The sequence below is a fragment of the Mya arenaria genome, chromosome 4 (genome assembly GCF_026914265.1).
Source record: "Mya arenaria isolate MELC-2E11 chromosome 4, ASM2691426v1".
In the NCBI taxonomy this organism is placed as follows: domain Eukaryota; kingdom Metazoa; phylum Mollusca; class Bivalvia; order Myida; family Myidae; genus Mya; species Mya arenaria.
Window position 1 is genome coordinate 74,217,123 of NC_069125.1, and position 17,620 is coordinate 74,234,742.

At 37.9% G+C, this 17,620-nt stretch overlaps 1 protein-coding gene across 6 annotated transcripts in view; it reads right to left on the reverse strand.

The window, feature by feature from the left end:
- The window catches only part of LOC128232324 (protein retinal degeneration B-like), a 46,370-nt gene that overhangs the window by 14,533 nt on the left and 14,217 nt on the right, over window positions 1–17,620 (reverse strand). For 3 of the 6 annotated variants that reach the window (XM_052945815.1, XM_052945819.1, XM_052945814.1), the window contains 10 exons: window positions 12,945–13,148; window positions 12,363–12,605; window positions 10,716–11,102; window positions 10,265–10,357; window positions 9,870–9,920; window positions 8,064–8,132; window positions 5,962–6,057; window positions 5,463–5,591; window positions 3,866–4,046; window positions 52–262 (listed from right to left, as the gene is read on the reverse strand). In XM_052945815.1, coding sequence (XP_052801775.1) covers window positions 52–262; window positions 3,866–4,046; window positions 5,463–5,591; window positions 5,962–6,057; window positions 8,064–8,132; window positions 9,870–9,920; window positions 10,265–10,357; window positions 10,716–11,102; window positions 12,363–12,605; window positions 12,945–13,148 — 1,664 coding nt within the window. The remainder of the gene's footprint in view (window positions 1–51; window positions 263–3,865; window positions 4,047–5,462; window positions 5,592–5,961; window positions 6,058–8,063; window positions 8,133–9,869; window positions 9,921–10,264; window positions 10,358–10,715; window positions 11,103–12,362; window positions 12,606–12,944; window positions 13,149–17,620) is intronic. The other 3 variants (XM_052945816.1, XM_052945817.1, XM_052945818.1) reach the window with 3 other exon arrangements.

Here is a 17,620-nt window from a genome sequence, read left to right on the forward strand (position 1 = left end):
TCCAACCATAGCAGAGATGGTGTAAGTCATATTTTCTCCCCCTGAACATACCTGGCCATTAAACCCACGCCCCTCGTCACTCTGTAGGAAGTCCATGTACACGAGATTGGCCTTGGCCACCATAGAGTTGATGTGGTCCTGGTACTCTGGGCTGCATGATGAGAACAGCCCTAGGGCCCCCAGGGGAACAAACTCCTGGCTCCAGGGAAGACCACTCTCTGCAGGGTTCGGGCTCATCGCATCAAAACCAAACGGGCTAAGGCTGTATATATAATAGGGATGCAAACGAATGGCAAAATCGATATTCGAATATTCGGTAATTCTTTCGATCGAATATTCGAATATTCGATAAAAATTGAATCTTTAAAAAGTTATAGTTATATATTAATTTTAGTTATAAACCATGATACCCTTTTCTTTATCTGTCGAATGTCGAATGTTTCCAGTGTTATCGTAATACAATACAATACATAGTAGCGTGTCGAATATTATTACATCGACATATGAAATACATATCTAGCACATAACAAGCACATACAATTCAATGAAATCACTCATCAATAAAATCATCACATATGATGGCCTTGTTCTTATTCAGAAATATTATCAACAAGATCACATGACAGTCTGTTTCTAAGTTTGTTAACAATGAGTCCGGCGCAGGAGAAAATTCTGATGGCACAGACGTCGCAGGTATCCCAAGCAGTTGGCGAGCAACATGTGCAACGCGAGGAAAGCGTCCCTCGTTCTTTTTCCATCATGCAAGTGGAGTGGCCTCCTCGTCGGAAGGTTCGTGCCGGTACTGACGCAGCTCGTCGTTAGCCGTCTTGGTCGTCTTTGGAACCATGAAGCTAAGACGGGGTCGTTTGGAGGGTGTTGACGCACTCTTGTCGGGGTTGGCAACCGAAATGGAACATCGTCCAATCTACTCTCGAGGGCGTCTTCCGTGTAGCGCCGCTGTTCCGTTGACAGGAAGTCCAGGTCTTTGTAGCGGGGGTCCAATAGAGCGGCAAGGACTAGGGTGGATGTGGCGGTGACATGGTTCGAAGGTCGGAAGCGGCGACGAAGCTCAGCTCAGTCAAATGACTGAGTACGTCACTCAGCTCGGAGACGACAGCCCACTCGCCGTCCTTCAACGACAGGTGCTGGTCGGCCTTCCGGGTAACCCGAGTGTCCAGCATGAGGTCGGACAGGACGCGGCGTTGCTCGTTCAGCCGGGCCAGTATAGCATGCGTGATGTTCCATCGGGTTGTAACATCCTGCACCAGCTCGTGTTTGGGCACCTTTAGAGTAGCTTGGCGCTTGCGCATTTCGGCCGTCAATGTAGTCGAGTATTTGATGTGCCCGACCAGCTTACGACATCTGGAGACGACCCTGTTGACATCAGGGAGAGCAAATGCCGGCTTGATGGCCAGCTGCAGTGTTTGCCCAAAGCACCCAGAACACAATTCATGTTTAAGACCAGAAACGGTAAACTTTTTCATTGATTGCTGTTTACTGCTTTCACTTTGAGAACTCGGATGCTTAGCCTTCACGTGATTCCAGAGATTAGTCGTCGTGCCCATGTACGACAACCTCACACTGCATAGTTTGCACGTGACAGATTTCTTGTCAACAGAGCGCGTGAAATAAGTCCATACTTCAGATGTGGCTGGCATTTTTTACGTTGTTAAGAAATACAAATCTAATATATAATAATAATAATAAGTTTAACTTATAATGTTTTGCGAACATATATTCTGAAGGAATGAAGTGGTATCTACTTTCAGCGTATAATATCAATCACCGATTTGAACAATATTGCTCAGCTTAATTGGCAGGCAAACTGACAAGAGGGTGTGAAGGCCGCTTCCTTAAATTCTTAATTGGCATGGTCATTTAAAAGAACTAAAAATCAATTAAACTTGTTTGATGTCACTTCCTAATAGCCAGTTATTTTACAATTATGGACACTGTTTATAGTACCCTACGATCGATCCCTAATTGACACATGACGCACACTCGATTGTCATCTCGTTAACGCCTCAGGCACAAGATGCGTATTGTTGTAAAAACAAGACAATATAATTTTAAACACAACAACTGCCCTAAAGACTCAAGGTTTATATCATTATTTTTTGAAAAAAAATAATCGAATATTCGAATACCGATTTTAACATTCGAATACTAAACGTTTGATCGAATATTCGAATATTCGAATATTCGTTTACATCCCTAATATATAATGGGTAAGAGTTTGTATTTTTATGAAAAACCAGTAAACTTTAAGTTATGCATTAACAGTTTTACAAAATAGAAGTCACAAGAGTCCATAACAATAATAATAATAAGTATAATAATAATAATAATAATAATAATAATATAATAATAATAATAATAATAATAATAATAATAATAATAATAATAATAATAACAATAATAATGAGGATGATAATAAGAATAATAAGAGAAATAAAAATAATAGTCAATAAGTGGCATTAGGGAAAACTAATCAAATCAAGTGTTATGGGCGTTGTTACGTATGTGCACATTCTCACTGGTAGTATGGAAAAAACATTTCATGTTAATCTCTTACAGTGAAACTGCGGTCGTTCGAACAAGCGAGCGTTCGAGAACCGGCGGTCCCTCGAGGTCGGAGCTTGGTGCCGAACATTTTTCCTTCTATTTTCATATAAAATATACCTACGCTGCATCAAAACCTAAATTTTTCGAGGAGTCGAGCAATATATATTCGGTCCCAAGTACATAAATCATGCACAAAACCTTATGGCTCCCTCGAGGTCATAATTTCACACTTTTGCATGAACGCGTGTTCCAAAATAAACCAACAATTGCTAGGTGTTAAAATTTTAGCAAGTTGTAAAAATTGCAATGACAGTTGAAAGGCATTTGATAAGGTGTGAAAAAACATTTATCACTGTTTACGCATGACCGATAGTCAATAACGGCATTTGAGAAGATAATTACGAGAAGTTAATGATGTGAAGTTAATTGTTAGAAATGTAAATGAGTAATAAAAATATGAATACACACTACCATATCGATCCAACATCGGAATCTCTGAAAAGAATTTCTTCTTGTCTCTTTGCTTTGCAAAATGGCAATTTTGTAAAAATAATCATTTCTATTTATTCATTAATTGATGTTTCTTTTACATTTAGTAACAGCCTTTGAACATATGAGCGATTTCCACAACGCAACACATAATCGGGGTCTTAGTAAACAGTTGGTTTGACGACTTCAAACTTAAATACACTGAAAGATATTTCATAACAGACCGGAGAATTGAAAATCGGATCGTTCAAAACATCGGTTCCCGTGGGTTTTGGCTCGGTCCCTGGCGTCCTCGAGCGATCGCAGTTTCACTGTAGATGTTTTATAACTCTGATAAAGATTTTGCAAGGAGCGTAACTTGACAATTATTAAAGATTTTTGGCCATGCTTCACATGTGTATTTCATCACTAGTAAGGGTATAAGGTTTCATGAGTATACTTTAAATGGTTATTACTGTACAGTATGGCAAAGTTCCATGTTTTCTCATGACCTTTTCAAGCTATCAGTTGGCATAACTCAACAATTATTGAAATAATAGTAATGGGCCTGGTTACACATGCATATTTTGTATCTAGGGGCACTTGACAATTATTAAAGCCTGAGCCAAAAATAAGGATAAGGTCACAGGGTGAGAAATATGTGCAGCCGGACCTGGCCTGAAACCCTCGCTGACCCGGGGAGTGCTCTACCAACTAAGCTACTGGACAGCTTACACATTGTCAAAACACCTGAACAGGTAATGACACTATGACAATAATAATAACATTTAACCCATAAAGTTCATGTTTCATGTTTTATGTGTCAGTATACCTTGAAAGTACACTGAGAGCTTCAGAGCAGATCTGTGGGCAGGGTACCAGCCTGAGGGCCACGTGACCCCGTGCAGCCAGGTAGTGGGCCCCCATCACTGTGTCAAACGTCGCCTTCAATGTGTTATAGTCACTCCTCTTTGATGAGTTGAAGTGGTCAAATGCAGTGTCAAGTAAACTTCCTGGCAAAGACATACAAGACTTTTATAGATAATACAAGAGGGCAAAGACAGCCCTGTATCGCTCATCTGATTGGACAAAGGGTTCTAAAGTTATTGATTGAAAAACAACCTGGACGCCTCCTGCCCCCACACCGCATGTGAAACTATAATACCATCAATTTTTAAACGAGCTTATAAAAACATGAAAAATATGTATTTTCTTAGAATGTTACAAATGGCCATAATTCTTACAATATTTAAGTTGGGGCTTTTCACAAAATAGCACATTGTAACTGTGAATAAGTTTATAAAGTTTGAAGTTGATATCTTTAATGATTGTAAAGCAATAAAGTGATAATATTAAGAAAAAAATCACCCACCCCAAAAAAAAATATGATAAAAGGGTTATAAAGGATCATTTCTGTGAATATATTTTGAAATCAGGCCAATGGTTCCAGAAGAGAAGATTCGAAGCACATGTAAATTTAACGGAAGTAGAAATGTTCAAGATAAGGGAAGTAACCCGTGAATGGGACTACACTACACCATACTTATTCCACCACTGCATTGATGTATTGCTGATAAAATATATATGTATATCTGATATATTTCTTTAAAACATTTCCTGTTTGGTTATTTTTGTTATGTATAAGTGTTGTCAGGGGTGCCCCGATCCCTGGAAGCACATATGTTTCGGGGAAAATAAAAGGGACTTCATTGATGTCTCAAAAAGAAAAAAAAACAACAGATTTTCAAAGTTTTCCATATAGACATATGGTGAAAAGTAGCCCCCTCCCCCCACTGGTGGCCATGCTTTTTAGGAATTAACATGGGGTTAAGGAATTTGATAGAGTGTCATCTATAGATCTCTTCTGTGAAATTATTTTTAAATCAATCCAGACATGTGTTGGGAAATTACGCCCACCCCTAGCAACCGTGTTTTTTTGGGGAAAGGAATCTGTTACAAGGTCACCTAAGGAGCATTTCTGTGAAATAGTTTTAAAGTGGGCCAGTTTTATCTTAGAAGAAGATTTACAAAGTTTTTCCTTGCGGTTGCCATGGCAATCAGAGTTCTGCATGGAAACACTTTTGATCAGAAGAGGATCCCCCAAGGAGCATACCTGTGAAATTTGGTTGAAACTGTCCCAGTGGTTTAAGAGGAGAAGTTGTTTAAAGGAAAATGTAAAAGGACGGACCACAATGGACAATCACCCTATCAAAATAGCCCACGCTGAGCACTTTCAGCTAAAAAGTATTTCATTTCATTAATATAACCTTCAAATAGAAATTCAAACATGTCCTCAACTTAGGAAAGTCATATCAATAATCTGCATGTCTAAAGATATTGTAAAATAACAAATAATGAATACATAGCTTAAAACAAAAGGTTCTTTGAATGACAGTGATTGTACTTCAGGGTGAAACAAGCTTTCTCACCCCCATGTATGACAAGGAAGAGGATGTTGGTTTTACAAAGGGGGGCCACAGGGGGTTGCTTCTCAAACTTGCCCGTCTCCAGGCTGTACTTCTGGCACAGCTTCTCAAACCGTCGACCACCATGACTCTCTGTAGGAAAACATACTGATATCATCAACATTCACATGATAACAAGCCGACCACCATGACTCTCTGTAGGAAATATACTAATATCATTAACATAACACGCCGACCGCCGTGACTGTCTGTAAGAACACAATCATACTGCTGTCATAACAATTCACATGATAACATGCCGACCACCATAACTCTGTGTAGGAAACATTTTGCTATCATTAACAAACAAATGATAACAAGCCGACTACCATAACTCTGTGTAGAAAACATTCTGCTATCATTAACATACAAATGATAACAAATTTCTCTCAGACAAATTAGCGGTTGTTGTTTTCTTTTCATTATTTATGTGTAGTCTAAGGCCAGACACTATGACACATACCTGTATCAAAGGAGAGCTGTGACCTGGCATCGGTGAACTCGTCATTAGACACTGAGAGTGTCTCCATGGAGAGTGACCTTGCGCCGAGACCTTCCCCTGCAGCACACAATACAGTTACCGTGACAACTACAACTACAGCATTTTATAACAGCTTCTGACAAGAGATTACCCAATGTTGGTTTCACGCAAGATATCTGTATGAGCTGTATACAAATTACAGATGAAATGATGAATGCTGTTCAATTTTAAACATTTGCATCATAAAATTGGATTGCTGGCCATGCATAGAGACAGATAGTGTGTTTGTTCCAGTTTTCTATATGAATGTTTTGTTCCCAACATTGAAGGCTATGGGAAGAAAGCATTACGAAGATATGCAAAACTAATGAAATGTCATTGTGAAAATTTATAATTGTAATAATTCATATCATAAAATAATATAACATTGTAAGGTTAATGAAAGATAAGGATCCACACAGGCTTATTCTATTTTTTATCACCTGAAACACATCATGTGTTTTATCACATCATTCATTGCTTAAAAAGACAACATTAACCTAGTTGTAGATGAGTAGTCATGACAAAGAACTTGTCATCAAAATGTTTGGACTTAATTCTTCTCCCATTAAATGTTTGTTAACTGTCTTTTGTTAAATAAAAATTCAGTCCCTGTCATTCAAAGTTAAATTACTAAAAGAGCAACATTATTTTAAGTTTGGTCTACAAAAAAATATAAATAAATGAAACTAGGATACTGCAAAATGGATGTGTAGCCTGTCGGGAATGGTAACCATGATTTACCTACTTACCCAAATAGGGGTCATCTACCGACCATGACCTTTTACCTACTTACCCAAATAGGGGTCATCTACCGACCATGACCAATGAGCATACCAAGTTTGAAGAGTCTACACTATAAAGGCATTCAAAATTAGTTATACTTGGGAATTGAAAGCTTGACGCTAAAACACAGACGACTATAAGGCAGGACAAAGTAATCCCAAAGTGTCTGCACTGCTTCTCAGGCGACCCAAAAAGTACTATGTATGCTAAAGTGATTAGTAAAATGTGAAGCAAATAATTATATTCAGAAATTTAAAAAAGATACAAAAGCATTTTATATAGAATATCTAAGATATCTTAATCAAATGGATTTTTAAATCAGGAAGACAGAAATACATGTACAATGTATTTACAAATTCCTATATTTATGTTCAGGTGGCATGGAAAACAGATTTTAACAAGCTATAGCCTTGAATTTGAAGCTATAAACAACTATTTTGCACTTTTCAAATAATTGCACCCAGACAGTTAACACTTATGCACCTTTAAAAATTATTTTTATATATGTTTTTGTCTGTACAGTCAACCCCCGTTGGCTTGAACTCCCAGGGACTTTGAAAAATACCTCGAGCCTCGGAAAATTCTAGCCAAGTGGGAATGCTTTCCTTCAGTATAAAGAAATCGGTCCATTACATCGAGTTAGAGCCAACAAGAAATTCAAGCCAAGTGAGTTGGGCCAACGGAGTTGTTCCACTGTAGTTCATTTCAATGAATATTTCATCAATCCTAAAGCTGGCCAAACAATGATGTTATTAGACCATGTGATGTGGGCTACTGAATGGAGGTTAGTACAACATGTGAGCAGTATCCAGTAGAAAATTGAAAACACTACAGAGTAAAGTACATATAGAGATCTCAGACATAAACATTCTATAATCCACCATTATTAACAAAGGCAAATTCTGAGTGATGATAAATAAAAGAAAAACTTATTTTGTATAAAGAAATTAGTGATATTTTTCAATTTAAAATATTTCATTTTCATTTGCCAAAAAAATATTTACTTAATAGAATTTGTAGTTAGTGAATGATTCTGTTCTATTTAAGTTACTTCAAATTAAGGAAAGGCATAAACAAAAAAGTGAAATTTTATTTACACTAGTTTGGTACATGTTTTTTCGACCATTAAAATACACTGTAAATTACAGAAATCAAATATCACTGTTGGTATAGAAGAAAATACTACAGAGATTTTACAAGGGCACTAATTCTAGATGACTACACACATGCACGGCAAACTGGGTGGGTGGGGTACTCACATGCTTTACTTGCGTCTGACTCGGAATCTGACAATTCTAAGTCAGAGCTGAATACATCATCAAAAAGGCCTGTATAATACAGAAATAACAACACAATACAACAAAAGAGAATATGGAAAACATAAGAACAAAATGATAAACACTGAAACTTAACAAAACTACTAAAAATAAGAAAACATCCTTCTGGAAAAGGGAGTTTAACATGCAGCATGTTTTGATAAATTCAAGAGGTAGTTTTGAAGCTAATATGATGCTTCCAGTTGAATCAAAGACTTACAAATGCACTACTTCTGTAGTTCTACCTCAGGAAAATGGTATCATTATAACATATTAAGAAAAAGATAGTTTCTGCATTCTGGATAAAAACTATAATCCCCTACATTTCTGTATGAAATTTACAACAAATACATGCACTTACATGTAGATGGGAACTCTGACATGCACAACTGTTGAAGACGATTACATTACTTATCATACACAGGGATATCTATTCACTGCATTTCTAGCAAATATCAAAAATAACTAAAACAAGCTTAAATGCATGGTCATCTCTCTGTTAGGAGTGTACACATGACTGCAATACCAAATATAGGACTGAATACTTCAGAAGCATATCACCCTAACATTTCAGTAGCATTTGTAACCCTGAAATGTGCATTACCTTAACATTTCAGTATCATTACCCTGAAATGCCCATTGTCCTTACATTTCTGTAGCATTACCCTGAAATGTGCATTACCTTAACATTTCAGTATCATTACCCTGAAATGCGCATTACCTAAATATTTCAGTATCATTACCCTGAAATGCACATTACCTTAACATTTCAGTATCATTACCCTGAAATGCGCATTGTCCTAACATTTCTGTAGCATTACCCTGAAATATGCATTTACCTAACATTTCTGAAGCATTACCCCGAAATGTGCATTTACCTAACATTTCTGTAGCATTACCCTGAAATGTGCATTACCCTTACTTTTCTGTAGAATTTTCCTCAAATGCGCTGCATTTCTGTAGCATTACCCTGAAATGTGCATTACCCTAACATATCAGAAGCATTACCCTGAAAATATGTAGCATTACACTGAAATGCGCATTGTCCTAACATTTCTGTAGAATTACCCTGAAATGGGCATTATCCTAACAGTTCAGTAGCACTGCCCTGAAATGTGCATTAGTCTAACATTTCAGTAGCATTACCCTAAAATGCGTATTATCTGAACAAATCAGAAGCATGACCCTGAAATGCTGTTACCCTGACAGTTCAGTAGCACTACCCTGTAATGAGCATGACACTAACAGTTCAGAAGCATTACCCTGAAATGCACATTTCCCCTCACAGTTAAGTAGCATTACCCTGATATATGCACATTTCAGTAACATTACCTGAAATATGCATAATCTTAACATTTTAGACATAAAAAACCTTTTTTTTATGATAAAATACATTTCATGGTGGTTTCATACTTTTCTTAGTCAACAGATATGGGACATGTATTATTACAGTTTAATACTGGTAATAGATTTGGTTCTATCCATTTTAAATATCTCTTAGTAAGGTCACACAATTCGTTATTTTGCAAAAAGTTAATTTGATAATGGAAGCCTGTGTGCTTTAGATGAGTCATCATCACACAGTGATTATCTTGTTCCAGCCTTGCATGCCTAGACAAAGTGTTATAATAATCCATTACATTACCACCATAAACCACATTAACATGTAACTGATATTAGCACTCACTACAAGCTCTGCAACTGCTAACAGCTCCATAACGTGAGCACATTTAACTGTATGTAACCTACCCTTGCCCGGTATCCTCGCTTGCAAGTCTCCTGACTTAATAACAACCTCCTCTAGTGTAACAAACACAAGTTTTAGGATGACATAACATTTAACATATCAGATTAAACTCAATTTCACCATTTTAAATTCAAAGCTGTTACAAAAATGTATTGTCCTTTTAGACATTTCAAATAAGGCAAAACAAAAATTAAACATAAATCTAGAAAACTCTGTCAACAAAGGTCAAGGGGATTTGTTAATATCAGAGCAATGCTCATATTTATTTCCTACACACAAAAAACAACAACAGCAACCTGAGGAAAGCCAAATTAGCATCACCATCAATTCTTCTCATGAACACCAAGAAGTGAACTAAGAAGTGAAATTAATGGTCAGGTCATGTTTTCATTGTTACCTTGTGCATCAAAGAACTCGTCTTCTTCATCGGAGCTTGACTCTTGAAGCTGTTCCAGAGACTGGAATCGCCAGTCAGTCACCTGGCTGGAGTCTACAATATACAAACAATGCATGCAATTTGTCAATATTTACACTATGCCTTGAATGAAAATGATAACAAAATAGCATGGCACAGGTTTTTTTTCAAAATAATAAGAAAGTAAAAACTAATGCATTATTCTTAAAACAACACTACTTTTGTTTTTTGAGTTTTTGTATGAGTTATATAGTGGCAATTAAAATATGGCATTTTGAATCTAATGCATTTACTGTTATAAATCATGGAAAACAGCCAGTATTGTGATGCCCATGACATTCAACCAAACACAATATGTTCTTTGAAAAACAGATATGTTAAAAAAAGCACTTAAAATCAGTGATCTAAATCTTTGCTTTTCTACTCAGCTCACCAAGAGATGTTTTTGATCGTGATATCTGTTTATGTGTGGAATGTGAGGAGGTCTGGGAGGGGACAGGGCTTTGTCGCCCCTGACGACTAGTCAGCTTCACCTGTTCTAATGACTTTGAACTTGGTAGCTGACTTTGGGTCGAATCATTTTTGACATTATCACTGTCATTTGTCACTGTAACTGCACTGTCTGTCTTAGCTTTCGTTGCTGTAGATGGCACATTGATATCTAAAAACTCATCATTATCATTGACACCGGCCATTGTTTCTTGCAGAGCGAGCTGTGTTTCAAGTTCAAGACGTCGTATGTCATCCAGCTGCAGGCCATAATACTCATCTTGCCAGCACCAAGCCTGCCGATGTGCCCGTAACATCACCTTCCGCAGGCCTGCAACAAAATACACAAACATTTCACATCATAACTCTCACTAAAGTGTCATCTTCATATACAATATACAATATTAAGTGTATAGTACTGGAATCGTAACACACTCACAGAGCATGGCAAATAAGAGGTCATGTTATAACTTTGGAAATATTGAAGCAATGCACTCAGATTCTCAAGTATGTTCATGTAAAAGCTTCTTTTTACCATGTATCTTTTAAGACACAAAAAAAACACTGAAAATCCACTGTCTTCAAATAATTCATATTTAACTTAAAAAAACCCTACAATGTCTGCATAAATACCCCGGCAGCTAAATCTTTCCATACGCATCAATTTATCGGAGCTTCAAATTGAAATCTCCAATAATTCTCAGCCTAATTGACAATTTAAAGTAAGCTTAAGGTGGTGCTATACACTGTGTTAAATTGTCAAGTTCATGAGTATTGATTGTATAATGATCAATAGCAGGCAATGCTACTACAATACATCAATATGTGGATCTAAGGGGAAGGTAAGACTTGCTTCCAGAAATAAACCTTGATTACTGTTTATGTGTCTATCTGCTACATGTTACTTTCACCAACTACATAGCCTAAGTGTCTATTGGCTACACATCACTTCCACCAACTACATAGCCTATGTGTCTATCTGCTACACATCACTTCCACCAAATACATAGCCTAAGTGTCTATCTGCTTCACATCACTTCCACCAAATACATAGCCTAAGTGTCTATCGGCTACACATCACTTCCACCAAATACATAGCCTAAGTGTCTATTGGCTACACATCACTTCCACCAACTACATAGCCTATGTGTCTATCTGCTACACATCACTTCCACCAAATACATAGCCTAAGTGTCTATCGGCTACACATCACTTCCACCAAATACATAGCCTAAGTGTCTATCGGCTACACATCACTTCCACCAACTAAATTCCCTATCAACTTTGTTGCAAAACATTGCTTTACCTGCTCAAGAGAAATGCATAGTTAGTGTTAGACCCAACCTGATACCTGTATTTTTTCACTGGAGTCAATCAGACGGCCCACTTACAATTTTACTTTTATCAATATTGTTAGTTCCTTTTCATTTGAGAACTAACAAGTGAATTGTCTGTTAAACTGACAATTATCCTTTTCTTAAACTCAAAGGAATGGGAACTAATGAAATTAAACATGAAACAAACAAGTTTGCTAGTTTAATTCAGAATGAGTATAAATGTGCAAACACAACTCACAGGACTCTATACATACCAATGTCATGTATAAATCTCTCAATCTTATTCTGCATGCCCCAGTATCTAAACTCCACGCGACACAGTTTGTACGCTGTCATTATCTTCTTGTCTGGGTCAGATTTAGCTGCCTTTGCATAGTCTTCCCTCCAATTGTCAAACAAGGGGCCCCTGTTGGTCTTCTGTGACTTGAAAAGTTTAGGGTCTTCTTCCTTCCTGTAGTCCCCTGTAGATATTGGGTCCTTTACTATGTCAATGAAATCTGAAATCAAATAATAACTTTCACAATATACAGGTATTATATTACCTATAATTGGAATGCTTAACATCAACTGAAGACATTTAATTCTCTGAACACTTAGGGTCATTTATATTTTTCTATCCAGAATGATTCAATTGTTTTAACAAAAATTGTTTTAAAAACAAGTAAATACATAATTTGCTGTATTTTTCAAATACCATAATCATTCTAAGACATTCGTTTACTACCTAAAACTGCATTATATAGAAAATCCTCTCATTTTGAGCATCTCGGTACTCCCTATGGTGCAGGAGCCTTGACCATGTCCACTGTGCAGCCCCCCTTGCTAAGCAATCTTACCTATTGTCCTGTCCTTCTGCTCTGTCTTGGAAAGGTTGAACATGTTATCCCTCTCTCCCCCATCGTTAAGGTAGTGTGTTTCCACCTCAAGCACAAATTTCTCCACAAATGGGCATTTGTAGCGTGTTTTCGTGTACGGGTACGCGTTCCATGCCTCTTCCTCTACACGCAGTGCAGATTTGGGCAGTATAGCCCGGAACCAGCCTGAAACACGAACAATGAGTAACAGTCTAACACGGCTCACCTAGTGGTTGATTAGAAGGTCCATGGTTCCTATGAAAAGTTATGGTGAGGTAGTCATTGGTTACTTAGAAACACGGTTGCTTAAGTAGTTGATGGTTGCTAAGGAGATTCATGGTGGTTAAGAGACTCGAGTTCATTTGGGCATAAAACATTCTTTAATATTTTCCTTGTACCATAAAAGTCTATAAACAAGTGACCCAAAATGGGGCATGATTGGTAGAATCTTGGTAGAGGACAATGCTACAGCCCTAAAATCTTACCTCGACTTGTTTTTGAACATCAATAAACCATAAAACAGGAGAACCGCGGTTGGGGCCGATTCTGAATTACAGGGATATGATTTGGTAGAGGAGATTTGGATGAGAAGTTATTGTTCACAATGGACAGACAACAACCCACCTACAGCAATAGCTCACCCTTGAGCACCACAGCAATAGCTCACCCTTGAGCATCACAGCAATAGCTCACCCTTGAGCATCACATGCTCTGGCAAGCTAAACACATTATATAATATAAAAAAGAGTGAAATATCTGTTATTTCTAGAAATAATAACTATGTGAGCGAAATTATTATTGCAAAAAAGCTTTGACATATAAGACATTTTCAATCATGCATGGAAGGTCAGTTAACACATATGAATTATTTTTATTTTGCTGTCAAAAAAACTGGTAAAAACAAAAAATTTGGCGAACCCTATTTTGTTATGAAACTTATCTCTACTAGCTTCTCCATGTTTTCATAATTAAAACATATTTTCCAAGATTGCTATCCAAATTTTTGTACTTAAAAGCTCCTAGGTCAGTGTGGGGGATATTGAAAGGTCTATGAAGATGTGTAGATAATTTTGGATTTGGCCCATAGTGTACAATTCATATATTGGAATACATAATTACATGCTTACAAAAATCAGATATTTACACATAATATTACATATTATTTTAAAGTTTTTTTATTGCATTCTCGAAAAATCAGAATTCATTAAAATATGTACAGAGATCATGTTATATTAGAATACCTTGAAAAACATGCTTGTATATTTTCACAAAAAGCAGAAGAACTCACTTTTCAGTGTTTCTGCATTAAAGCAATTGTGGGAAAATACCGATGGGTTTTATATAATAACACTTTACTAAAATGAAGAAGATGAGTAAATTGTACCTGGGTTCAACCACTGACGGTCTGCCCCCTGGATTATGAGCTTGGGGCTCAACCACTGACGTTCTGCCCCCTGGATTATGAGCTTGGGGCTCAACCACTGACGGTCTGCCCCCTGGATTATGAGCTTGGGGCTCAACCACTGACGGTCTGCCCCCTGGATTATGAGCTTGAAACTTCTAACTAAGCTATCTTGTCTAGATTTCTTTTTAATTTACAATGACTGCAGTAGCAATTTATGACCTTCAGTGCATTTATTCAATAAGTGTTTTAACCATTACCTTTTACTAGTTACCATAAATACTGTCAGATATAATTGTAATTTGTGTGAATCAACTTGAACAAGTAGAAAATAAGCTGTTATTTCCTGCCAAATAATTCACTCCCATTACATTGGATTAAAAAAAAACTTAATGATAATTTAAACATTTTATTCTGCACCAAATTCCATTCTTTTTAACCATGTTTGTATGTTCTAAAGAATTCTGGTGTAACTGCACTGGTACATGTTCATTGGCTCAAAACCATTTAAGAACTTACAAGTCACAATATCAAGCAATTAAAGTAATTAATCAGAAAGCTTTTCATAACCACTTTCATTCAATTTGCTTACTTTCATTGCCTTATATGAGGCCCTTGTGTGGCTTATATATAATAATTACTGAGCAGATGAAACCCTTGAATGTGGCTTATATACAATTACCTGGCAGATGAGGCCCTACTGTGGCTTATATGTAATTACTGGGCAGATGAGGCCCTACTGTGGCTTATATGTAATTACCGGGCAGATGAGGCCCTACTGTGGCTTATATGTAATTACCGGGCAGATGAGACCCTACTGTGGCTTATATGTAATTACTGGGCAGATGAGGCCCTACTGTGGCTTATATGTAATTACCGGGCAGATGAGGCCCTACTGTGGCTTATATGTAATTACCGGGCAGATGAGACCCTACTGTGGCTTATATGTAATTACCGGGCAGATGAGGCCCTACTGTGGCTTATATGTAATTACTGGGCAGATGAGACCCTACTGTGGCTTATATGTAATTACTGGGCAGATGAGGCCCTACTGTGGCTTATATGTAATTACCGGGCAGATGAGACCCTAATGTGGCTTATATACAAATACCGGGCAGATGAGACCCTAATGTGGCTTATATACAATTACCTGGCAGATGAGACCCTAATGTGTCTTATATGTAATTACTGGGCAGATGAGGCCCTACTGTGGCTTATATGTAATTACCGGGCAGATGAGACCCTAATGTGGCTTATATACAAATACCGGGCAGATGAGACCCTAATGTGGCTTATATACAATTACCTGGCAGATGAGACCCTAATGTGGCTTATATACAATTACTGGGCAGATGAGACCCTAATGTGTCTTATATGTAATTACTGGGCAGATGAGGCCCTACTGTGGCTTATATGTAATTAATGGGCAGATGAGACCCTAATGTGGCTTATATGTAATTACTGGGCAGATGAGACCCTACTGTGGCTTATATGTAATTAATGGGCAGACGAGGCCCTACTGTGGCTTATATGTAATTACTGGGCAGATGAGACCCTAATGTGGCTTATATACAATTACCGGGCAGATGAGACCCTAATGTGGCTTATATACAATTACTGGGCAGATGAGACCCTAATGTGGCTTATACAATTACTGGGCAGATGAGACCCTAATGTGGCTTATATATAATTACTGGGCAGATGAGACCCTAATGTGGCTTATATACAATTACTGGGCAGATGAGACCCTAATGTGGCTTATATACAATTATCTGGGCAGATGAGACCCTAATGTGGCTTATATGTAATTACTGGGCAGATGAGACCCTAATGTTGCTGATATACAATTACCTGGCAGATGAGACCCTACTGTGGCTTATATACAATTACCTGGCAGATGAGACCCTAATGTGGCTTATATGTAATTACGGGGCAGATGAGACCCTAATGTGGCTTATATACAATTACTGGGCAGATGAGACCCTAATGTGTCTTATATGTAATTACTGGGCAGATGAGGCCCTACTGTGGCTTATATGTACTTACTGGGCAGATGAGACCCTAATGATGCTGATATACAATTACCTGGCAGATGAGGCCCTACTGTGGCTTATATGTAATTACCGGGCAGATGAGACCCTAATGTGGCTTATATGTAATTACCGGGCAGATGAGACCCTACTGTGGCTTATATGTAATTACCGGGCAAATGAGACCCTAATGTGGCTTATATACAATTACCGGGCAGATGAGACCCTACTGTGGCTTATATACAATTACCTGGCAGATGAGACCCTAATGTGGCTTATATACAATTACCTGGCAGATGAGACCCTAATGTGGCTTATATGTAATTACCGGGCAGATGAGACCCTACTGTGGCTTATATGTAATTACCGGGCAGATGAGACCCTAATGTGGCTTATATGTAATTACCGGGCAGATGAGACCCTAATGTGGCTTATACACAATTACCTGGCAGATGAGACCCTACTGTGGCTTATATACAATTACCTGGCAGATGAGACCCTAATGTGGCTTATATGTAATTACCGGGCAGATGAGACCCTACTGTGGCTTATATGTAATTACCGGGCAGATGAGACCCTAATGTGGCTTATATACAATTACCTGGCAGATGAGACCCTACTGTGGCTTATATACAATTACCTGGCAGATGAGACCCTAATGTGGCTTATATGTAATTACCGGGCAGATGAGACCCTACTGTGGCTTATATGTAATTACCGGGCAGATGAGACCCTAATGTGGCTTATATACAATTACCGGGCAGATGAGGCCCTACTGTGGCTTATATGTAATTACCGGGCAGATGAGACCCTACTGTGGCTTATATACAATTACCGGGCAGATGAGACCCTACTGTGGCTTATATACAATTACCGGGCAGATGAGACCCTACTGTGGCTTATATGTAATTACCGGGCAGATGAGACCCTACTGTGGCTTATATACAATTACCGGGCAGATGAGGCCCTACTGTGGCTTATATACAATTACCTGGCAGATGAGACCCTAATGTGGCTTATATGTAATTACCGGGCAGATGAGACCCTAATGTGGCTTATATACAATTACCGGGCAGATGAGACCCTACTGTGGCTTATATACAATTACCTGGCAGATGAGACCCTACTGTGGCTTATATACAATTACTGGGCAGATGAGGCCCTACTGTGGCTTATATACAATTACCTGGCAGATGAGACCCTAATGTGGCTTATATGTAATTACC